Raw genomic sequence first — 24,486 nt, 5'->3', positions numbered from 1 at the left:
GGCCTCACAAGGGCAGAGTAGAGGGAGACAATCACCTCCCTTGCCCTGCTGGCCACCTCTCCTTTGCTGCAGTCCAGAATACCATTGGCCTTCTGAGCTGCAAGAGCATGATATAGAGGTGACCACTGCTTACCAGGCTTCATTTAGAAAAAACATTTACTTTCAGAACACAAGGCACACGTATGTGGTCCCTATAGGAACTTTGAAATACCCTCTAGGAAAAAACATACCTTAAGTTCCCAATGATTGAACTTCCAGCCAGGTGAATAGTTGTCTCTTAAATCAGCACGTACACGGACATTAGCACTAAGCAGCCTTTTACGATACTCATTACATTTCTTCAATAAAGCCTCTTTGTCCTCTTCAGAAAGGGTATTTGTGATACCACAGGGAATAATTACAACCTGCAATGTAATGAGACAGGTATTTCACATTCTATAATAACTAGGAGCTAATTTTTTTTTTATAAGCTTAAACAAATACTGTGGCCCAGTAATTTCTTTCATGATCTCAGAAGTAAGGAATACATGTCCCTGTTCATCCAAATGATAAAACTATTTTCAACTGACGGACTATTAAAGGGAGCTTTTTCATCACAAGCACCCTAAGAAAGTGCATTAACTCCATACAGAACGTTCTATAATTAGTCAGCTCCTATCCTATGTTAAAATATTTTCGGTTCCTGATATGGAAACATGAATTCCAACACAGGAAATGAAATAAATAAATAAATAAATAAATAAATAAATAAATAGTAGTTAAAGGCGTATTGTGAATAATTTCTACACACCTGAACACAAGCTACTCGAGGCGGGAGCACCAACCCCACATTATCTCCATGAATCATTGTCATTACACCAATAGTTCGAGTTGTAATGCCCCAGGAATTCTGATACGCATACTGTTTTTCTCCTGGTTTCTTGGGATCTTCAAACATGACTTCAAACATCTTTGAGAAATTCTGCCCTAGGTGATGTGATGTTGCACCCTAAAAGAGTTGCACAAAAAAAGTTCTGCTGGTTATCCTTAACAAATTCAGAGCTTTCATCATCTTGCCATTTCTACTGGAAAATAATTGTTAAAAAAAAATCTATTCCAGAAATACCTGGATAGCTCTTCCACTGGCAGATATAAATGCCTCTACAGTTGTTGTATAGTCACCCCCAGCAAATTTCTCCTTTTCTGTCTTTCTTCCTTTCACAACAGGTATTGCTAGGAGATCTTCGTACACTTGAGCGTAAAGATCAAGTATCTGCATGACCTACAACAAACAAACTGCTTTAGGAATTACTCAGTATTTTGCATTTGCTAAATCCAGAAATATTTTTGTTCCCAGAATACTGGCAAAAAATACAATACCTAAAAACTCCAAAATCCGATATTTTCCTCAAGATTGTGATTTTAAAAAAATAACATTTCTTCCACTGCTTTCAATTTTATCCATTCTGTGAATCAAATCACAGTAACTACAGATTGTGAGAGAAAACAAGATGACTCGTGCCAAAAAGCCAATCCAGTGGTTATATTGACTTTTACTCTCCATGTTAAAGTTTGAACATCTGCTAAGGATATGTCAATGAAGCCTGTCTTTAGGGGTTAAAATTTTTAGCAACTAGCAGGTGAACTTCTTTGTTTTTTAAGGAAAATAAGCATGCTATATGAAGATCACGCTCTTTAAACTTGTCATATTGTTTGTAATATGACAAAATATTTCAGCCCACAAATAGGTTCCAGCTGAGAAAAACAAAGGTTCCAGGACACTTGACATTTTTCATGAGAGCTCTCAAAGAAAACAAGACTGATTTTCACCAAGCCCTAGTTAAAAAGATTAGTTTGCATTGCTATGGAGTAAGATAACTTTCTGAAAGCAAAAGCACATTTGCTTTATTACTTCCTCTGCAGCTTCTTCATATGTTGCAAATGCCGAGTGACCCTCCTGCCAAAGGAACTCACGAGTGCGAAGGAAAGGCTGAGGATGTTTGAACTCCCAACGCTGGAAAACAAAACACAGCAAGAAAAAAGAAAATGAATGCCAAAACTAGCGCTAAAGCTTCGAATTATTCATTAAAAATAATGTAACCTTTGAATTTAAAGCTCAAAAATTCCAAATAAAGCGAAAAAGTCAACTATTTACAGATTCATACACACACGATATTGTCAACAGTATACATTAGTAACAAGTTTCATTAAGAAGTAAGGAAAAATAAAATCACATAAACCACATTTATACTTCTGCCATGAAGTATGTGCTGTGATTGGTATCATCAGGCCACATCCACATGGGATAAATGATCCACAGTGCACTTACAATAAATCACTTCAGTTAGAAATTACATGCTGACGTACCACAACATTGCACCACTGATTAAGCTTGATAGGAAGATCTCTGTGGGACTGCACCCACTTTGCATATGCAGGATACATAACTGAAAAAAAGAAAGCAGTTTGGGTTCTCTGCATAATGCAGTCACTTTACACCAAAACTTTCTCTTTGCTGCACATAAACAATGTTCTCAACTGTGAGAATCACACTTTTATGCTATAGTTCTCTTTAAAACATATTTGTTTTAACATATGTTTCCAGTGAAAAAAGTACTTTCATTTTATCCTGTTCTGTTAGAAAAGAGCTTGCTTGTTCTTAGGAAGGATGTGGATCAAAGTACAATCAATCCAAAGCTGAACTATCTAACGACACTGTTTGAGTCACTGTCTTATAGTATGCAAGTATATCCACATTCACCAATAAAAATTCATTCATATCAAGATTTGAGGATACTGCACCAGGCTTGACTCACTTAAAAATTCATCCAGCATTAAGTCTTAAAATGTTTATATAAATTGCTTAGAGGAAATTTTAGTAAAATCTAGTTTCCCAGCTGTAGTCAAAGAACATTACAAACTGAAGTGAATTATGAGATGGAGAATTTTACTTGCAAAAATACTTTTAAAAACAAACAAAAAAAACCCCAATGTTTTTCTCAGTCAAAGTCTTCAGGATATTAATAAAAAAAATTCCGGGGTGTAAATTTTCAAGAGAAGTCCATTGAAAGGAACTAGTACTGTCTGTGACATTTGCTGTAAGTGGCAGCAGAATTTAGGAAATACGGTTAAGGATTTAAAGAAAACATTCTAAGGTGAGTTTCTACTTTCCAGAGAGGACTCTCGTTTATAACCTTCACTGTACCTATAACTGTTTCCTTTACAGTGTAACTGCATGACAAGAAGTCTACCTGTTTCACTTGTGGGACGTATAGCAATTGGTTCAGCGAGTTCTGTTTTCCCAGATCTTGTGACCCAAGCAACCTGAAGGAAAAATAGGTAAATAAAAGAGAATCAAACAAGTTTGAATAAAACCTGTTTTCATACCCAGCTGTGGACTAACGGGTTAGGTTTTCTTATATTCATATTAAAGTTTTTGAAGTATACCTCAGGGGCAAAATCAGCAATATGACTCTTCTCTTTCTCTAGTGCAGCTTGGGACACGAACATGGGGAAGTAGCAGTTTTCCACACCAAGTTTCTTGATCTCAGCATCAAAGAAGTTCTTGATAGCTTCCCAAATGGCATAAGCCCAAGGACGAAGAACATAACAGCCACTCACATCATAGTATTCAATCATCTCTGCTTTTGTGATCACCTTTCAAAAAAATTAGAAACTGAAGTTTCAATCTCATACAGAAAGAATATCCAATAATTCAAGCCTATGGCATGCAACTCAAGAAAAGTCCCCTATTTAAAAGTATTTGTGCTCAAAATTTAGCAAAGTTAGCCATAGAGATCATTTCTGTTACTTGTGAGAAAAGTTCAACCAGGAACATTAAGTTAAATAACAAATCTGAATAACAAACTCAGAAACTGAATTTCATGAATCTATCTAAGTAAGAGACAGGAAGCAAACTTCCAAGAACCAAATAACTGTGCTTCTGTAAGAACCCTCTTGAGCTCCTATCAAAAAGCATTTTTTATTCCTTTGCATATACGCAAAGATTAAAGCAGCAGGAGTAAGAGATAACATACAGCACTGATATCTATTTACAGTCTTTCATAAGTAGGGTAAGCTAAACAAGTAATCTCTGCTCTGGTTGTTTTGTACCTTGTGAGCCAGCAAACTCCTTCGTTACCAACAGATGATAACTTTTGTTACACATCACCTTGAGATGAAACAAGACTCCATGCCTGTGACATTCCTATCACTTCACTCAAGTTTTGTGCACTGCAGCACACATACAAAATGTGGAAACACACATACAGACATAGTGGGAAGCATGAAATGGTTGACACACCGGATTGGGGTTTTTGTTGTTTGTTTGTTTTATTCCCCAAGAACAGCTACCTTGATTTATTCAGCTCTTCAATCTATGCACTTCTGTTTAAGACAATGACAAGAACACAAGAGTAGGTATTTTGATTTGTACTGGGGAAAAAAATAGAAATACTAGATAAGATATAAAGCCAAAGTAGATCCTGATTTACAAGAGGATGAAGTAATTATTTAATTAACGCTAGTGCATACTTACCTGAGAGAACCAGTCTGCAAGATTTTCTTCTTTTTTGGCTTCCAAACCCAACCTATGGTATTAGAAAACAACCAGATTTAAGACACAGAGCATTTAGCAGTAAAATTTATCTAAATCTTTCTTTTTAAAGTTGGGAGTGGGCTATGGACCTTAAGTGGGCAGAAGGAGGGGGTGGGCAACAGAATATTTCAATTTCACTTCATAATGCCAACGTTTCCCAATTTTTTTTTTCTTCCTGACAGTTCAAATATGAATTGTTTAGTATGAATTGCTAGCAGGTCCTCACCTGGCATAACAAGAATATTTTATAAAATTAGATCTATTTCTTTTCCACTGTTTAAACCCTTCTAATTCTCATCAGGGTTGCATTAAAGATCCTCATAATGATGCACTAAAAAACCCAAGCACCTCCAATAAGAGCATAAAACTAACGCATGCAAGCTATTTCCTTCTGTTTTTTTGTTTGTTTGTTTGCTAGTTTGTGAGGGGTTTGTTTGTTTCTTTGTTGTTGTTTTTTATTTCTTACCCAAGCTGTGGCTACAGTTTCAAGAAAAAGAAGCAACCTGAATTATCCAATTAAACACATCAGTCACTCTAAGATAGAAAACATTCTACAATCAGAATAAAGAGAACCACTCAATCTCTGAAATCCTAACAAAGGCCAAACTCCCTCAATTTTTACCAGGCTCAAATAACAATAGATAAAAGCACAGTTTGCGTATCTTTATGATATGCAGAAAACAGAGAAAGTTAAGGGTGAAAAATACATTTCTCCAGCATAATTTCTATTAAAAATAACCGTATCTCTAGCTCTAATACTAGGGATGTTGAACCCTAAACTATAAATCTGAAAGAGGAAACAAGTAGTGTTGCATAATATATACTGTGAAAAAATCTCTAAACTTTCAGCATGGGAGCAGGAGATGGAATGCATAGCAATCATCTCTGGAGAGTTCCACCATCAGCATCCAAAGTGCCTTGCTCTGGGTTACATTCTTCTCAAGGTACACACAGTAAATACTTTGTAAACTCTGATATAACTAGAAAAAAAAGCACAAGGCTTTGGTTTCTTTCCCCCCTCCAGGGTTTATAGTGAGGAAGATGCAGCAGCATATTTGCACAAGCAAGTTCCCAATGACAGCTGAACCACAGTAACAGACTGCACATTGCCTTGTGCTTTCTACAGGCTAGACAGAGTTATCCTCAGAGGGATACTAAGGTGAAACAGACACTAAGTAAACTTCAGTAACTTGCTTTTGCTTGATGCTGAATATAAACTATTATTTTGTAACCTTTCATGCTTTCAAGTGAAATGAGAAACTTGCAAAACTCTGAAGTCTGAATGGAGGTAAACAGTGCAGGTTTTTAGCAAATAGATTAAGAATCTAATCTTTACCTGGTTTGTTTCTTAGGGCCTTGACCCTCTCCTGGCCCATTTGAAGAGAGCTCATTACCACTCTGTCCTTGCAAAGGCTCTTTTTTTGGTCCATCATTTTGTTTCTGTTGCTTACACTGCTTTTCTGACTTGTTCTCTTTCTCTTTCTTCTTTTTGTCTTTGTCATCAGCACTACTAGCAGAAGCAGGTTTATAATCAACTCCTGCAACAGACTTGTATTGAGCCTTTAGCTGAAGAAGCTCTTTAACAGCTGCATCTATCTTTTCCTTGAAGAACAAAAAATGAAAGTTATACAGAAATCACAGGAATAAAACGGCTCCATCAAAACAGTAAAATGGATCTATGATATGACATTATAGACTTTCACACAGTGTTGGGGAAAAACCTCAGCAAAAGTCAGTACTTCAAGGTTTTAACATACTAAGGATCATGTCTGACAGGAACTAGCTTAAAAGTGCATTTCAGATATAGGCAGCATTTGAATTCTGATAATCACACTTGACATGATATTTTAGATTCAAACTTGAAATTTTCAGATTTAAGTACATGCACTGCATTTTGTATTACAGTACTTTACTGTTTACCTTTTCTGCTTTTTCTGCTTTCAATTTCCTAACTTCATCTCCTTGAAGAGCTACTTTGTTAAACAGTGCTTTAGCTTCAGTTGTGTCAGGACCACTTGGTATTGTATTTGATGCCTGGGGCAAAGAATCCTGAGCTACTGGCGGATGTCCGGGCTTGTAGTCCTGTCCAGTCTTTTCCTTATAGTCAGCTTTTAGAGAAAGGAGGAGTTTTACTGCTTCATCTATTTCACCCTGTGTGAAGGATAAACAGCAAGATGAGAATTAAACACAGAATTGACAAGGAGCATTGATTTTTAGGCTAAGAAAATAAAATCTCCATCTAGCAATAAAATAAGTGCTTTGCAGTTAAGGAAGGACTCAACAGCCCTCTTCTACGCAACAGAAGGGTTTGTTTGAGTGTTATCTCACTGTACCAGAATGCTTCTCCTACTCCACCCAGCCAACTACAACCTGTTAATAAGTGCAGCAGAATCTACACTGAAAAACATAAACTGTTCTAGAAAAGAACACTAAAAAAAAAAAACCAAACAACACAACAAAACCACAAAAAAAAAAACCCAATTTTACAATGGGGAAATATAAAGGAGGGCGGGGGGGGGGGTGAAGGGGAACAGAAACAATTCCCATAAACATAGTTTGTCTGCTGTTCTTTTCCACTGCTATAACCGAATTTGCCAAGTTCTGAAAAGCTCTGCTATTGTTGCAGTACACCAAATACTTTTATCTTCACATGTTACAAACACATCAAGGAAAAGTAAAATGTATCAAAAAATTCTGCAGAATTGACACCTACCATGCTTGTGTCAATTCATCCAGATGTCACAGTTTAGTTTCACTTTTTGTATCAGTAGAATTTAGAATGTATATCTCAGAGTCAGGAAAGCATCCACTAAGAGAGTGAACTTGTTTGGCATTACCAGACCACACAAGTCTGATGCCTAAGCCCTGACCAGGACCATGAGGTGCTTCGTACTTGGTGAGAGACTTCCCCCTAGTGGTAAAATTTGGTAAGAACTGCAATTGCTTATTCACTACGGTACCTTGGAAGCTTTCTCTGCCTTGAGTCGTCGCACCACTTCCCCTTGTTCAGCTACATTATCATAAAGTGCTTTGGCATCCACTAAGCTAGAAGGTCCCAAGTTATTGCAGCATACAGAAGATGGAAGTGTAGCAGAAGACGCACAAGGAGGAGCTGAAGGTGGATTTCCAGGCTTATACTCTTGACCTGTCTTTTGTTTATATTCTGCTTTCAGATTTAAGAGAACCTTCACAGCTTCATCTACTTGTTCCTGAAGCAAAAAAAGAGAAAAAAGCAGTTGCAGATAAAGACAGAAGCAACACAGATGCAACACACTAGCTAAGGTAACATAACCCTTACTAACACACATAGTTGTTGCAGTAAAAAGTCCAGAGCTAACATGCTAGCAGCTATGCCATTACTGAGTTCTGTTGTAAAACTTTCTAGCCAGAACACCTATAAGCTGCATGCTACAGGACCTAATCAGGCAGTACACACAAGGGTTGATTTCTGAGCCAGGCAAGCTCTCCATTTAAGCAGCTTAGATCCATGCAGTTTTTGCAGTCCATGCACAGGAGAATGGGAGTAAATATTCATAGTCTGCATCAAAAACGGTTTCCTCGTGACTACCAAATTACCATCAAATTTAATATTGTCATTCTAGACTTCAAGTTACTGCCTGTATTCTGCTTTGCTTGCTTTTATCATTAAAAAAGTAATAATAATTGTTTACTTCTTTTTCAGGTTCTCCATGCTCACTATCACAGAACTTGTGAAGTCATCATTCACACAACTTGCCATTAGGCTTTAGTCTCAACTGAAAATACTGTTCCATTCAGAAATATTAACTGCTAGTACACCTTTGAAGCTTTCTCTGCTTTGAGTTTGCGGACCACTTCGCCTTGTTCAGCTACTTTGCTGTATAGAGATTTGCTGTCTACTGGACATGAGGGTGGAAGAGTAGAAACAGGAGAAGACTCTGAGAAACTCTGAGCAGGGACAGAGACTACAGGTGGGCTTCCAGGTTTGTACTCCTGGCCTGTCTGTTGTTTATATTCTGCCTTTAAGGATAAAAGGACTTCCACAGCAGCACCTATCTGATCCTGTAAAAGAAAGGAAGAGGCAGAAAAAGGGAGAAACAAAGATGCAGAAACATGAGACTCTGAAGTGCAAGTCACCTATTTTTATGAAAAGACCTGACGTCTATGCACACCATTCCATTTTCTTAATTATTCAGTAGAGCTTTTCAGAGGGGTTTAGTATATTTCTACTATAACAAAGCATTTGCAACAAGGGATATGCAAGCCTAACAATCCTGTGTAAAATTGTACCAATAAACCAGTTTAGATCTTCCCATTTAGTTTTATGGTGCCATCAAGATGCTACTACAAGCAGTATTTGATTACGAGGCACAAAGTGCATTATTTCACAGGTTGTCTTGCTCTGCATTAGAAAGAATGAAAAGAATACAGCTATTAATAGCTATGTTTTCTATACTCAGTCCATGCCAGGAAGGTGTCTTGTACATATCTGTTGTACTTGGATCTTTTTTTTTCTTTTTTGTTAAAAGGTTCTAAATAACAACGAGTCAATCCTGTGAAGTCAGTAATTCAATCTTATTTAGTAAAATAAATAAATACTGTGGGACATTTTCACCTCAAGGACCAGATTCAATACATCATCAACTCATGCTGTGGGGTGAGCGCTTCTGTCCATATTTCAGCACTAAAAAAAAGTAGGAACTTACTTGCATCTTAACAAATATTAACATATAAAAATGTCATACACATCTAGCTAAAACATAAGCATTGAAAAACACAAGTCTTGCCAGAACACAGACCAGTCAAAATTACCATCAGTGTGAAAACACTATGTCAAAAGGACCCATTCACCTACACAGGCAGAGGACAATGAGCTATGCAAACCCAAACAAGCAAAAAAGTAGTTAAGCCAGACACCTTAGGTGCTTTCTCAGCTTTCAGTTTTCGGACCACTTCTCCTTGCTCTGCTACTTTATCATACAGAGCTTTGCAGTCCAGGGTAGCAGAGTTCTCATGTGTTGAAGACGCATGCTGTTTAGTTACAGCTGCTGGAGGATTTCCAGGCTTATACTCCTGGCCCGTCTTCTCTTTGTATTCTGCTTTCAAGGCCAGCAACTGCTTCACAGCTTTATCAATATCTTCCTTTGCTGCCTTCTTAGCTTTCAAATCACGAACAATATCACCCTGTGCAGCCACCCTGTTGTACATAACCAGGTGGTCTTCTGAGGCAGTACAGGTTGCAGTAGAGGTATCATCAGCAAGTGGAACAGATTTTCCTTTTACAGCTGAACTAGCCTTAAAAAGATAAAAAATACATATTTGGCAAACTGATCCTATACATTAATACTTTCTGCACTTTTTTAAAACAAAAGTTTACCTCTTTCTTTGCAGTTTCAGCTTTGGTCTTCTCTTTTGACCCAGATGTTGGCATTTCCTTAGTGTGTCCATCAGGGATGTAAATCAAAATGCATGGGGCCTCTTTACAGCTATATGGACTGTAAAAAGGATTTATAAGAAATCCAATCCAATCCAACAATAAAAGGAATACAAAATAATACATATAAAACATTTATTGAAACAAATGTTCTACTCTTCTACAAGCTGCTCTCTCCTAACTCCATATTTACCTTCGTATACAACTGCAGTTATTCAAATTTACATAACTGGGGATCAGCACTGATTCCTGTCAGGAACAGTAAGCTTTCTTTGTAATATTGCATGGCAGTGTAATTTTATATGTTTGGCAGCTTGCTAAAGAACTGCTACAATAAACATTACTGCACACACTACTTAGGCAAATGCGTTTTATTCTGTAGCATTGTTCCTTGATTCATGTACTCTGAATCACAACAAGTAAACCTGATCTCATTCCTAATTCTAAGCTAGTTGGGGTGCACCAGAAGTGCCACATACCTGCCTTAGACAGACTTGCTTTAGAGGCAGATGGGAGAGGTATGAGCACAAAAAACAAAAGCCATGTCAGTTCACAGAAATAATGTGAAGAAAAGTGGTGGTAAAGGGAAAAATATTTGCAGCATTGGTACAACGTTGGTAACGTTACCCTCATCAAGAGATGTGTGAAAATTTTAAAACTCAGCAAGCTAAATTAAATTCTGTGAAGTTCACTTAGGTCATTCTTAGGTAGCTTACCTCACTGGCTCATAGGGTTGATCACAAATAAAGAATCCTCTCCTCTGAAGTTGGATAATGTCCCCTTTCTTTAAATCCTTAAGACAAGGATCACCTAACATCAGTTCTTCTTGCTGTAAAAGTTAAAAGTAATCAGTGCAAACCTAACAAAGGACAAGAAACGTATAGTAAGAAACATGGCAGAGCTGTTGTAATAGTGTTTCTAAGTGCTGAAATATCAGTTAATTCCAGAAGCAGCAGCAGAAGTGTTCAAAAGAAAATGCCATGTTATAGGAGTGTAACACCATAAAAACCTCAAACTCTTGGTCCCTGAAGGGTAAGAATCAGGTAATGCATTAACATACAAAAACAAAATCAGTTTCAACTCCTGTTATTATGAGAAATTGAATGGAAAATACAAGAACGAGATATACACATGATTTTCTTCTTTAATGAATGAAATTTTATGGTCAAAAAACAGTAACAAAAAGGAGTAATGCCAAAAAAAAAAAGGTTAAGTTTCATAGACTATAAAGAGGAAAAACCACCTTACCTTGCTATTTCGGTTGATATATTGCTTGAAATCTTCATCTTTACCTAGAACTGGTTTAGTGATCAGATGTTCATAATTAACACAAACGGTTGGGATGAGTGGTGCACGTGGAGTCTCTGCTAACCAAGTGATCTTAGTGGTTTTTTTGAAGTCTTTATTATCTAAGTTCAACTTGGTATCAATGGACACAATTTTTCCACTTGAATTTCTACAGGAAAAGAGAAATGATTAGAGTAAAGTCAAAAGGCTTTGTTCTCATCTGATATGACAGACCATCAATAGATCCACTGAAACAACTGTTAAGAGTTCATAAATGAAGTGCAGAAGACACAGAAAAGAAAGTGAAATCACTTCTGTTGGAAGTTCTCCTTTATTTTTGATTTTTGAAGTATCAATAGATACTACAGAACATGGGAAAAATCTCCACCTATTTGTTTTACATTCTGCCTCAGCTCAATCCATTCTGCCAGTGTCTCAAGCATCTTCCAGATGTTATGATGACAATAACAACCTCCTTCTCTCACCCCAACAGTTCTGCAACTAAAATTGATTGATTTTTTTTTTTTTGCCTTGCAAAAGCAGGCAATTGTTGCAGAACAAAACTTGAAAATTCCAAGGGTTTTTTTTTGTTTGTTTTGTCCAAAAAAGTTGTTTCACAGTGGAAATACTACCACTTAGGTGGAGAACATGGGGTAAAAGGAACATGTAGCAGTAGGACTGATTGCTGATTTCAGTCCTGGACCACCTGTACAATACGCTTTATGTCAAATATCCAGTTTTGTGATATATTTCAAAGAAGATATCTCTACATATGTGGGTAACCACTAATATTTCACTATTAGAAGCTACCTACTACCAAAAAAAAAAAAAATCAGCAAGAAGTTGAAACGCAAATGTTAATTTCAGCTCCCAGTATTGCTTACCTGTTTAATTTAGTGATGATAATATTGCCCCAATTTATGAACGTAACCACCTCTCCCTCTGTCAGGGTCTCTGCATCTGCACCCTCTATCAGCACTTTGGAGCCATACCACACAGGTTTCAACCCAACATCGGCATTCTGTGAAGAATGATTTTTAATTCAAAGAAGAGGCTGATACAAGCTGGCTAAATTTAAAGCAGTGCCAAAACCCTGCTTTCTTTATGACAGATATAAAACAAATGAAGATGTAAGACTCAGAATAAGAGCAACAGAGCTATGGTATTCCTCTGCAACTGTCTCTCAGGTTTCTGGTTCACAAGGGTTACGTGTACTCCTCTGACAGCCCACTCAAGAAACACAACCTGTATCAAACAAGTCCACTACAATGGACAGCATACTAATACTTTCTTCAAGTTCACATATCTTCAAACTCTTGCATGTACAAACTAACTTTTTGATCAGTTTTGCTGCTTGCAATGCAAATCACCTTCAAAACAAATTTCATAACTCTCAGCTCTTTTTTACACAGTTAAAATTGAAGCAAATATGCAGCTTTTCCCAGCTGCATAGAATTTTTAAGATAGTAATTAAAAATGTATTTTAACATGCAGGCTTGCAGCAGATCAAATTCCTTTTTGACTCTAAGGGTCACAATTCTCACTTGCATCTGCTCAAAACATGTTTCCTTATTGAAACGCTACAGGGAAAAGGGTAAACCAGATCTTGACCCCTCAGATACAAGAAATTGCTACAGGAGTATTCAGAGCAACAAAATGAAGAAACTAAGTAAAACCTCAAAACATTTACAAAGATGCTTTCAGAGAAGTTGAAGTGTAACTTGAGATATCATAGTCAAATTAAAACCTCTTCCTTATGAATAACGGGGAAAAAAAATGGTAGCACAGGCCCCTTCTTAATGGGTATTATTCTATTTACTAAGAGTTTTAAATTAGTAAGTTCAGAACTCTTGACAGTAACTGCTTACTAGCTGAATTTAAAAGTCATATTAAAAAAGATCTAAGTAATAGAATTAACGGGTTAATATTTCACTTTTCTACCTAAATGTAATTCATCCTGCATCCCTCACTCTTATGGATAAACTGTGATTACTAAACTGTAACCATAAAGCCTTCAATACATTTTATATTTACATTTCTCTGTGAAAGTTTGTGTCAAACAATAATAAAAGCTGTCAGAGTATTCAGAGCATCAATCCAGATCTGTGATATGCCACCTCTTCTGAAAACTACCAGAGGTGCCTCTCACCACGACTTCATCTACGTGCACTGTAAATACTTACAAAAGCACTTCCCTAAATCATTCTCTTAAATGAACAAAGATGATTAGTAGTTACTGACTTCTTGACAGTTTTGCAAAAAAGCACACCTTGGTTTTATCTCATGCTGTCCAAGCAAGTTAAAACCTTGCTGACTGCCCTAAGCCAAGGTACTTCCAACCTTACTGATCTGAAATACAAGAATATTATTAAAAGAAGCAAATTGAGAACCTTTGGATGTTTAGCCACTTCCTTCATCTCCTCTTGAGCTTCAGGAACATTGACTGGGACCACTGCATCTTTCAGTAAAGCAGTGTACCGAGGTGCTACTGGATCTATAACCTACAGAAAACAAACAAGGGGAGGGTCATGAACATATGACATCAACAGAGAAGTAAAATATTATATAAAACAACAATAAGAAAAAAAGGATAGTAACTGGTATTCTTTATGTTACTGCATTTTTTTTTTAATGTTGCTGTGTTAATCTCTTAATGTTACTGTAACCTAAAGCTACAGAAGTGAGAAAATAATACTTCAATTTCTCCTCTTTACTGAAATACTTAAAGTAAAAACAATGCATTGAGTATTTCTGACGTTAAAAGTAGGAAAAAATTATGAGTTACTGTCTCACGGGGAATATAGTAAAAAAATCCAATTTTTCTACTCATAAAATAGTACTAAATCTGGACCACTTTCGTTCTAGGTAGCTGAATTTAAAGCAATAATTTATTGATGCAGTTCTTTCTTTTTCCAGCAACAGAAGACCTGGTCCCATACTCATTTTCCAGATCAGTACTCCAGCAGAATCAGGGACAGACATGGCTATAGAGGAAGCACCAATTTAGTCTGCAATTTAAACACATCAGCATTAGATACTATAATAAGGCAACACCATAATATTGACTTCATCAGGATTTCTACAACTCGAGTCTGGCAAGAAAAGCATACAAACTGTCTTCCCATATTCTCATCGTCCATTTTAAATCTCAGCTAACATCATTTTTCGCAATGCCTTTCACATGTGAAAGACTGGTTTGACTGTTCAGCCACCTTATATAACTTGACTAGAACAGTTGCCTAGGACCACAAGAGATCTCCCAGTTTAACTGGAAACTAACACAAAGAAAAACAGCCACTGTTGTTAATTCAAAGTGGCTTCTTTTCTGCTACTTTATTCCTCCTGAAGTGAAAAACCGTGCATAAAAAATACAGGAAAAATAATTTAACATCTAACTGTTGACACAAGCGAGCAAGGTAACGATTACATACTTGGAGAAGTCACATATTTGTAAGTTGAGAATTACTACGACTAAAATCTTAGGCGTTATATTTTAAAAGAGGATTTGTATATGCATTTCAAAATGTGTGTGATTTCATAGTTTTCAAAATAGATTTCAAAATATGTGTGATATCATAGTTTTGATATCTAAAAGCCTGAATTTTACAGTGTTTTTACTAGACTCTTTATTTTAGCGATTAAAATCCACAATCCTTCCTCAGACTACAAATGTTAGAAATCTTGTAAGTACACTACTGATTAACATAAGAAATGAGTGGCTCAGCTCTCACACTAAGACTTCAAGCTCACAACTATCTGCGCGCAAACAACTGCTTTTGTTCATAATACAGACTGCAAACTATCTGAACAGATAGATGTAAATATGGTGCTGTCCAAGGAGTCAGATATATAAGAAACTCAGTTCAAAAGCCAATTCAAAAAAATGAGCCCTGACAGTCCTTTGTGGGTTTTTTCCCAAAATCCAACTCTTAATTATATCTATGCAGCAACAGAAAGAACCAATTCATAAACCTTTGTGTATGTAGCAAACCAAACACAAAATACGTGAATGAATACAAGACACATGCCAGACAAGCAAAAGCTACTCAAATGAACAGATTTGGGTACTATCTACGCAAAATCAAGCAGGAATCCCAATGCAAAATAACAGGTGTTTCCACAATCACACAAAATATGCAGTCAGCATTCTAATAATTCGCCTTATTATAGTGTCCAAGCATCCGCTGCCAAAAAGCAACTAACCATGTCAAGATGCAGTATTCCTTATCTGACGTTCAGTTAGAAACATCAGCAGTGCTGGCTTTATCTACACAGGCAGTATACCCAGCATCTTAAGACTTTAGCCACCAAAAGGAAAAGCAGCCAACAATTTGAGTAAGATTTATGTTTACATTAACAAATAAGCCAAACCAGACATGGGCAGCATTTTAAAGCCAGGAATAATGCATTTTCAGTGGGTTTGTAGAGCTCCTGTTATATAAGCAAATATGACTGTGCTATAAAGCTGCAAAAATGATAGCTTGTACTATGTACGCTTACAGCACTGTAAGCTATGGCTAAGGTAAAAAGCTTTAAGTAATACCTTCTTACAGATAGCTCGCAGCTTGAAAGCAGAAAAATGAAATGCAGTTTTCATATCAGATTTACATATACCATTATCTTTCCTCACACTACTAAGTAAGGCAAGTAAGTATTGGTATAGGACAATCAATAGGATTAGTGCTAACTCAGGTTAGAAACAGCAGGGGACATTCCATTTTCCTGAAAGTGTGCCAAGATGATGCAACATATTGCAATTGCTACTTGTTGTAATAAGCACTCCAATGAACGCTGGGTTCTCTACATATTCCAGACAGGATATCAGGAGTAGCATCAAATTGAAGTAAAAGCATACCTTTTTGTTGAAGGACCAAATTTTATCCCACTCCATATTCACAACAGATCGAGAGGAGCCCTGGAAAATTTAAAAAAGAAAAACACAACAAAAAACACAAGCACATATAAACCTGCTATCAGACTCATCTAAACTAAAGCCCTCTACTGGCTACAAACCCTCTATTTGCATTTATCAAAACCATTCAGAAAAGCACTTCTGAGTTTGCAAAGCAATTCTTTTTTAAAGAAGAAACCTGCTACTGCATTTTGCAAAGACCTGCTCAGACACGTTGAAGCAGTACACAAGAAAGCAGTAAATCTTCAAAAGAAACCTCACAATCACAAGTAATTTAAATGAAACTTTATGAAAACTTGTCCTTACTACATGAGACTTGAAGCATCAGAAAAGAAGGAAATACCCACCTGAGCAGCAATGAACTGTTTTAGCCCTTCAACCGTCATGCCTCTTCTCAGGACACCACGCACAGTGGGAAACCTTGGGTCATCCCTAGTAGAAAAAGAAGTTTTATCAGCATCACATGCTAAGTTCTACCTATTAGATTGCTCAAAAAGTTTAATAATACTGTCCCATGTGAAAGGCACAGCTTCAATGCATTTTATTTTTGAGAATGAAGAGCTTGATGAGAAGATCTAACTGAAAAGGCTGAGGGAGGTAAGCCACCTCCTGGAGAAGTGACCCTTTTCCTATGTCTACTCTATCTTCAGTCTCTCAAAAATTGATATGGTACAAAGTCATATTCCTATCTTTTTAATGGCACCTGAAACAGAGTTTGATTCCCTCTTGCTCAAGTGAAACAAGAAAGATGAGCGACAATGGCAATGTTATCTCTCAGTGATGTAAGTGACAGAACTGTATGGTTTTCCTGTTATTCATGAAATGAAAAAACCTAAGGCTTGTGGACAGGAATATGTATCAAATCTTGCTGAGGCCCTAACAGAGAAAATTCATCATAAGTTAGCTACATAAATACAGGGGGGAAAAAAGGAAAAAAAGAAGTGAATTTTTGGTGCTAGCAAAGTGATCTTAAACATAAGCTTGGAACCTAGGCTTCCAACAATGAGAAAAGGAAGACAACAAAAAAGGCTTATTTGACACCTATAGGTAAAACACTCACTATAGAGACAGCCTAGGTATTGGTATAAAATGATGCTCCTGTATGCTGAGCAGAGAACCACCTAAAACCAGCTCATGAGAGATACTACAATCAGTTGCTTGACTTGGAATTATCCACGAATTTCTCCAGAACCCTCCACCGTGAGGAGAGGGCTTCAGATGGTGGGATCCCACAACAAGGTCACTGTGGGAAGAACTGAGAAGAAACCTCCCTAGACTCTGAATTAATTGCAGAAGCATAGAACCACTGCTCATTCTTTTTAGGAAAACACTTAAGCTACCAGGCCACCAAGAATCCTTTATCTTCTGCAGACATCCACTTAATCAAAAAAATAACATAAGTACATAAAGAAGTGGAGGACAAGAGGAAGCACATTTTCTGGCACTGCTCAGGAGTGTATCTGATAACTCACAGGGGGAAATGTATAAGTAGCTCCTGAAGCAAGAGCCAAAGCCCAAAAATAAGATCCTATAATAAACATGAAATATATGAACATGTATGTACACAGTTACCACAGCATAGCAAGCAGACTCACTGTGCATTCAGAAGACACCCTAATTAATGTGTTCTCAAATTCCATTTAAACATTCATTCATGCTGCTTTGATGCTTAAGGACACTGACCAAAACAGAAAGAGGTGTATCAGTGCAAATATCTACAATAACAACGCTGAGCTACAAACAAGTAACGTACCATCCATCCACAAGCCCTTCATTGACAAACCACGTAAGCTTTCTTTTGGACAGCACAGTGTTGTTGAGGTTTAGCCTGCTGTATTCCCATATGTACGGCTTCCTTATGCCCAATGCCTCAATGATCCAGTAGAACTGTTCATCCCTGTCATGGTATTCCGTTGTTCTAAGAGCATGTGTGACACCTTCAATACTGTCAACGATGGGGCAGGCAAAGTCATATGTAGGATAAACCCTTGAAAATAAGGAGCCTTGGTTAGCAAGGCAGAAGAGCAAAACACTTTCCTCACATTTAAACTTCTAAATTAAGCATCATTTATATTTAGATACTATAAACTTTAATAGTCTATAATCTGAAAATCTTCAGATCAAGCCTTCTTCAAGAAAGCATACAGACAATATAGAAAGTGCAAAGCTATCATATTTAAAACAAAATCCCTACACACAGGAATTGCTTTGGTGTTATACACACATTAAAATCAGTATTTCCAAAACAAGGGTTGTACGGCTGGTAGCAGAGGCCTCAAATAAGCAGCAAACCACAGCCTCCAGCAAGTGGGTAGGCTGATTTCAAGGCACAGTGTAGTAATTCTTCAATCTGCACAAAGATAGAGGCTGTTACAAAAACTGTACTGATGCAGAATTGTCATGATCCCGCTTAAGTTCCAAGACCTAAAGGAAACAACTTTGTTGTCCATGATAAAGCCATTAAGTCTTAATGCACCTTTTGACTCAAAGCTCTTCACTGACAGATGGTGTATTTATGGACCAAAACTGAAATATTCACTGCTGGCTATGACAACTAACAAACAGGTTTTAAAAAGCATCTGTAAAGCTCCTCACAGTAGAGAGACTCATTACATTTTCTGACTGAAAAATGCAAACGGATTCCAAGCATTGAAATAAGTTTATCAAGGAATGGTAGATAGCCTGAAAAAAGCAAAAGAAAATAATAAAAAAAAAAATCACAGGACACACAAAGAAATTGAACATACTTGTAGGTAGTTCCTGTACGTGGGTGAGGCTGGTTTTTACAACGATAAAGAGTCGGATCCCTCATACATCCATTGTTACTATTCATATCTATTTTTGCTCGTAGACAACAAGTTTGTCCATACTCTGTTCCCTTTTTCATTTCTTCCCACATTTGTAGATTCTTGTTAACACCTAAAAATAATAAAAATAATTTTCTAAGGTATTTTGCATTTGATACAGAACTACACTCTACCACTGCAGCAACAAAAAGCAACGTCACCCCCCTCTTTAGATACATTTTATGTTTTGAGTTTTTTATAAATTGGTGATGAATTTATACATACACAAGTTTCCTGCACCTATCTAAATGTACAGTTATTCCAGCCATGCAGAACAAAGCACTAAACATTTGTGAGTAATACTGAATGAAAAGCCTGGGAAAGGGAAGGCTCTGGGGTGACCTTGTAGCCTTACGGTCTTCCAGTACCTAAAGAGTGGTTACAGGAAAGATGGGGAGGGACTCTTTAACAAGGAGTGATAGGACAAGGGCTAATGTTTAAAAAAGAAAAAAAAAAAAGTGTACATTTTTATTAGATACATGGAAGAAATTCTTTATTCACAGTGTAGGGAGACACTAGAGCAGGTTGACCAGAGAAGCTGAGGATGCCCTATTGCTGGAGGTATTTGAGGCTAGGCAGGATGGGACCGTGGGCAGCCTGATCTAGTGGGAGGTGTCTCTGCCCATAGCAGGAGGATTGGAATGGGTGATCTTTAAGGTCCCTTTCAAACCAAGCTACTGTAACGTTCTATGATTTCCAAGTTCCTATAAGGACCTCAGAGTTACACAGTCGGTCATCTCATTCACCTTTTAACAAAAAAAAAAAAAAGAAATCAAGCTGTGATGCCAAATTTAAACAACACAAAACTAAACAGGAAGCTTGAAATATCTTACAGTTATTTCTGTGTTTAGATTCCGTTCTTTGCTCACGCTCTGCTTTCATCTGTTCTGCAGGAGTATCATCCACATATGCCTTCCCTTCTTGAATAAGCTGCTCAGCGTATTTCATTATTGTTTCAAAGTGATCTGAGGTATATGTAAATTGGTCTGGTTTGATGTGCAGCATTGCGACATCTTCAAGAATAACCTGCAAAGTGTGGAATTGTCTACTGTAATATTCTAGAAAGTTAATTTTCTTACACCTCTATCCTCACCATGGCAGATTAGGTGCTATAGCACTCCACAGTCCAGGAAGGATGATCAATAAAAATAATATGACAAGCATGAAAGACAAAAGAGGTAAGCACTTACTGATTCAAAGCCTATGATTATATGAGATCAGGCTTAGACAACATCAAGAAAGAGGGAGAACAAAATGAGGAGATGAAAACTGAAACAAACTACTTCTTACAGACAAATAGTACTTACAAAATGAAAACGACTATTACAGGAGTTGCATATCTACATACGTGTTGGAGAAAGGAAAGAAGCAACGGATAAAAGGCTTTTATTAAAGATGATGGAAATTTCTTCCCAGTGTAAAACTTAAGTGTAATACTGATGCCTTAAATATCTAGTGCAAAAAAAGTGTACAACAACAGATCTCTATGTAATTTACCTTTGAATTAGCTTAATACAGTGAATGATTTGTCTGTTCTCTCATCATACCTTTTCAAAGTCTTCTTTCTCTTTTTCAGGATTTGTGTCATCAAACCTCATAATAAGTTTGCCTTTGAAGTTAACCTGGTAGTGTTGATTTAGCAGAGCAGCTTTGGCATGACCGATATGCAGATATCTAAAAAGAAAATAAATAAATACATCAGCATCACTTTAGTTGGACTTCTGTATTTGTGAAAGAAAGATAAGAAGCAGAAAGCAATAGCTAAGGCAAAGAAATAAAGAAAACATGTCAAGATTTGGTACATTTATAAAAGTAGACTATGCTTTTTCCTACCATAAAATTAACAGATAATTGTTAAAATGTGGCTTGTTAACTGGCACTATGCATATAAAAATAGGACTTGAATTATTTCCAGTTTTATAGACTAACTTAAACTGATTGTGTTGATAGCATTAAGTAGTTTCTACCAGATAGATACTCTGAACCTATCACAGTTCTATACTCCTACTGGTAGACTTCTGACTGCTTCTGCATTAACTATACTGGCAGTTAAGATGCTGTAATATATGTGGATCAACAGACCAAAGAAGTTGGCAGTGAGATTCATAACATCTCCTATTTTTGGTCTTTACGGGCTTGTATCTCAGATTACATATAATCCAACCCCCTGAGACAAAGGTCTCAATTATACATCTGCCTTACAATATACATTGTAAAGTTTTCTGAGGGGAAGTTATCCCATACACCTTTCCCTTCCCAAATTTAAGCTTCCTGATGAAGCACTGAGCATCCTGCACCCAACTCGTGAAGGCTGTATTCACTCATCACAGCTTCTATTAGCGCACGTCTCCATTATCCATGCAAATCCCTTCTGCTTCTCCTCCTCCCACTGCTGAGCACATTAAAAAACCACCTCTGTATTTCACGTTTAGCTAATAACGCAATGAGTCACAGAGAAGTAAATACACAGCTCTAATGCAGTCACAGGCAAAGCTTTAAATACTCTTTTGACTCCAAAGACTTGTCTGATAAGCTGACGCACATCCTCACCAAAGCACAATTTCGGTTTTCTTGAAAACAAAAATGAAAAATAGAAACTTTTCAAAGCATTTATGCTTCTTACCCACTTGCTTCAGGAGGAAATCGTACAATGACCTTTCCCATCTCTGCACCGGGAAGCTCAACAAACTTCCCAACATCCGCTTTCTTTTCAGTTGCCTTGAAAATTAATGGAGATTACAATTACAGATCACATTCGCTGAATAAACAAGAATAAAACTTCAGATACATGCTTGTACTCCAGTATCTCCTTTCAAAACAGGCAGCAAGAATCCATCGTATTGGACCCCAAATTCATCTCCTCACAACTTTCACATTACTCTTAGTACATCAAAACTAGATTAATTTTGCAGCTTCAAGTTAATCTGTTTTCAGTTGTGAACTAGGACAGAGAAGTCCAAGCAAGTTATTTAACTTGCTAGATAGAAGAAAACCAAGTTTATCTCGGTATTTTTAACCTCATTGTGACTACTTCAAGTAACAGCAGTCTCTGCAAGTCTATCAGGATCCTGAAATCTTCGTTAGAAAGACAAAACGATATAGCTAAAGAACAGTGCCATTTTTACATGACTCCAGCTAAGCACTGGACTACACTACTCACTTTTCTGAATATGACACTGGGAGCTGTTTTGTTCCTCCTTTTTAAGAGGAGCTTACAAAAAAATAACTATTTGCAACTGATCCCTTTTAATTTTCTAACTTTAAGAAGTTCCTTCTAGTATATTCATACAAATAAAGCTACCCAGACAATGTGAGTAAAGCTTACCATTTTGACCTTTGGAGTGCCAGAAGCCCACTTGGCTCCTACAGACTGAAAAGCTTGTTGGACATCAAGAAAGCCATACCATCGTTTTGCATGGATGGGAGCTTTATTTTGCTGTAATTGCTCTTGCCAGATGTTATTATCTGTTAGGAAACAAAATTTTCAAGCTATTATTAAAATAGAAAGACTACCAACTGCAATTTTTAAGGTCAGTACAAGATTATGGATTTTAATAACCTACTTACTCTCTGTTCTGAAAGGGTATTTAGTCATGAGGATACAAGTCATTTTAAAGCAAATTAAATAAACTCCCTCCAAACATAGAACATAATGCATTCTTTTTCAATTCAAGAAACAGAAGGGGTGGGGGACTGGGCAACATTTTTTCTTTCTATCACCTAACTCAAAATCAGTAAAAATGTGGGTTTTTTCTTCCAAAAACAGAAATATTAGAAGGATACCCTTCTAATAGGTCTACCTTGGATGTTTTTCAAGCTTTCTCCACAGTGAAGCACATACCAGTACTAGCATTTATTTTTGAGGGCTCAGTTCCCAAAATCTAATATTGAAGGAGTAACTTCACTAAAAGGATTCCAGTGGGAAAAGGCAGAAAACTGACATAAATGCACTAATTTCAGACTTCTCCAAGAGGTGCAACTTTGAAAAATTACTGAAAGATGTCAGCCTTTAATCTTGAACAGGTAGTTTACTTTCAAGAGGCACTCAGTCACACTGAATGACAGTCACCTATTAATTTTAGACATACACCAGAGATATAAACTCATATAAACAGTTCAGCAAAGCTTGTTTTAACTTCTGAAGACATTTCTTACGATAACACTAGTTTCAGCAACTCAAGATAAACACCAAAGAAATGCAGTCTATTAAGGTACCATAACTGAAAGGTCTGTGTATACATTTTTATTCTGTAGCACAAAATTCAAATATTCAAGTCAAAATTTTGGGCCACAACACACTTCTCCTATTCAGGAAGGAGGTAATAATGACATTCTTATAGTTAACACAATATATGTTAGAAATATTACCACCCATAAGCATCATGTAAATTTTCACATAGAACAATTCTAAGGCTTCCTAAGCCATACTATTCCCACCAGTGATGACGCAGGACAAAGCAGTGTGAACAACAGTACAGTCTGGCATACAGCTAGGAATTGCTACTAGCAACCACAGAATCTGAGAACTCCTAGTATGCTATGATAGCAAACCCATGAAAAGGAGAACATATACCAATACCTTTTAGGACAGCCCAGACACAGACATCTGCAAGACTCAGAGAGTTTCCAACCAAGTAGGTTCTCAGAGATAGGCAGTGGTTGAGCTCTTGGACTGCTGAAAGAAACTGGCTGGCAGTAGATAACTTTGTAGCACTAAACTCTAGCCAGTGGTCGATCTAGTTTTAAGGAAGATAAGATATTTGAAGTTAGTAAAGCAATGAGAAATTAGTCTAAAATCTGAATCTACACTTAATAGCTGAACAGAAAATATTAACTAGAATATCAGTATTAAATATATTGGACATTAAATCACAAGGGGTGCTTAAAGAATCTTTAAAATCAAGTACATCTAAACACTCATCCAGAACTACGCTACATGATTTAATTCAGCTTCTTCCTTCAGGATGTTTTCAAACCATTGAAACTATACTGACTTCATTGAAACTATTCCCACTGGAAAAAATAGCAGTTCTTGGGCATTTATTTCATCACAAGCAGTACAGAATAATGGGTGTCCCTCCAACTATTTAGGTATAACATTTGTGCTCTGTTTGATCTTTCTGGTATCACTACTGGATAAGTATGTCATTTTCCCCTCAGTTCTTAACTTCTCTGCCTCAGATTCTTTTAGCTTTGAAGAAGCCAAATCCTTTACCCCACCTCATTTCCCTTCCCTCTCTCCTGCAGAAGTCTTTTCCTACAGAAAGAAATACATCTTGCAGCATGCATTTAAAAAAAACAACAAAAATCAGGTCCTTGGTTGATATGCAGCTCTACCTATAAATCCCAAAGTACAGCATTACTGTTGAAAGAAGAACAAGAGAAAAGAAGCATTTTACTAGAACTACCAATCTTGAAAGCGTATTTGCAGAGGCCTTAGGGCTTAACTTCA

General features: G+C 36.9%; 1 protein-coding gene across 5 annotated transcripts in view; it reads right to left on the bottom strand.

Annotated features, from left to right (window-relative positions):
• The window catches only part of EPRS (glutamyl-prolyl-tRNA synthetase), a 37,089-nt gene that overhangs the window by 6,745 nt on the left and 5,858 nt on the right, over window positions 1-24,486 (bottom strand). For 2 of the 5 annotated variants that reach the window (XM_040697048.2, XM_015283650.4), the window contains exons 4-30: window positions 23,614-23,770; window positions 22,360-22,499; window positions 21,658-21,752; window positions 20,582-20,708; window positions 19,868-20,060; window positions 18,936-19,107; window positions 17,942-18,175; window positions 16,536-16,620; window positions 16,132-16,191; window positions 13,667-13,777; window positions 12,161-12,297; window positions 11,238-11,445; window positions 10,706-10,818; window positions 9,933-10,050; window positions 9,473-9,850; window positions 8,375-8,617; window positions 7,537-7,785; window positions 6,497-6,727; window positions 5,913-6,178; window positions 4,517-4,568; window positions 3,427-3,636; window positions 3,231-3,303; window positions 2,347-2,426; window positions 1,892-1,993; window positions 1,106-1,261; window positions 791-988; window positions 231-404 (exon numbers count right to left, since the gene is read on the bottom strand). In XM_040697048.2, the coding sequence (XP_040552982.2) occupies window positions 231-404; window positions 791-988; window positions 1,106-1,261; window positions 1,892-1,993; window positions 2,347-2,426; window positions 3,231-3,303; window positions 3,427-3,636; window positions 4,517-4,568; window positions 5,913-6,178; window positions 6,497-6,727; window positions 7,537-7,785; window positions 8,375-8,617; window positions 9,473-9,850; window positions 9,933-10,050; window positions 10,706-10,818; window positions 11,238-11,445; window positions 12,161-12,297; window positions 13,667-13,777; window positions 16,132-16,191; window positions 16,536-16,620; window positions 17,942-18,175; window positions 18,936-19,107; window positions 19,868-20,060; window positions 20,582-20,708; window positions 21,658-21,752; window positions 22,360-22,499; window positions 23,614-23,770 (4,362 nt within the window). Of the gene's footprint in view, window positions 1-230; window positions 405-790; window positions 989-1,105; window positions 1,262-1,891; window positions 1,994-2,346; window positions 2,427-3,230; window positions 3,304-3,426; window positions 3,637-4,516; window positions 4,569-5,912; window positions 6,179-6,496; window positions 6,728-7,536; window positions 7,786-8,374; window positions 8,618-9,472; window positions 9,851-9,932; window positions 10,051-10,705; window positions 10,819-11,237; window positions 11,446-12,160; window positions 12,298-13,666; window positions 13,778-15,819; window positions 15,841-16,131; window positions 16,192-16,535; window positions 16,621-17,941; window positions 18,176-18,935; window positions 19,108-19,867; window positions 20,061-20,581; window positions 20,709-21,657; window positions 21,753-22,359; window positions 22,500-23,613; window positions 23,771-24,486 lie in introns of all 5 variants that reach the window. The other 3 variants (NM_001006398.2, XM_040697050.2, XM_015283649.4) reach the window with 2 other exon arrangements.

Source organism: Gallus gallus, chromosome 3, assembly GCF_016699485.2.
Source record: "Gallus gallus isolate bGalGal1 chromosome 3, bGalGal1.mat.broiler.GRCg7b, whole genome shotgun sequence".
NCBI lineage: Eukaryota > Metazoa > Chordata > Aves > Galliformes > Phasianidae > Gallus > Gallus gallus.
Note: the sequence above shows the minus strand (reverse complement) of the source record. Positions and strands in the feature narration are given on the sequence as shown.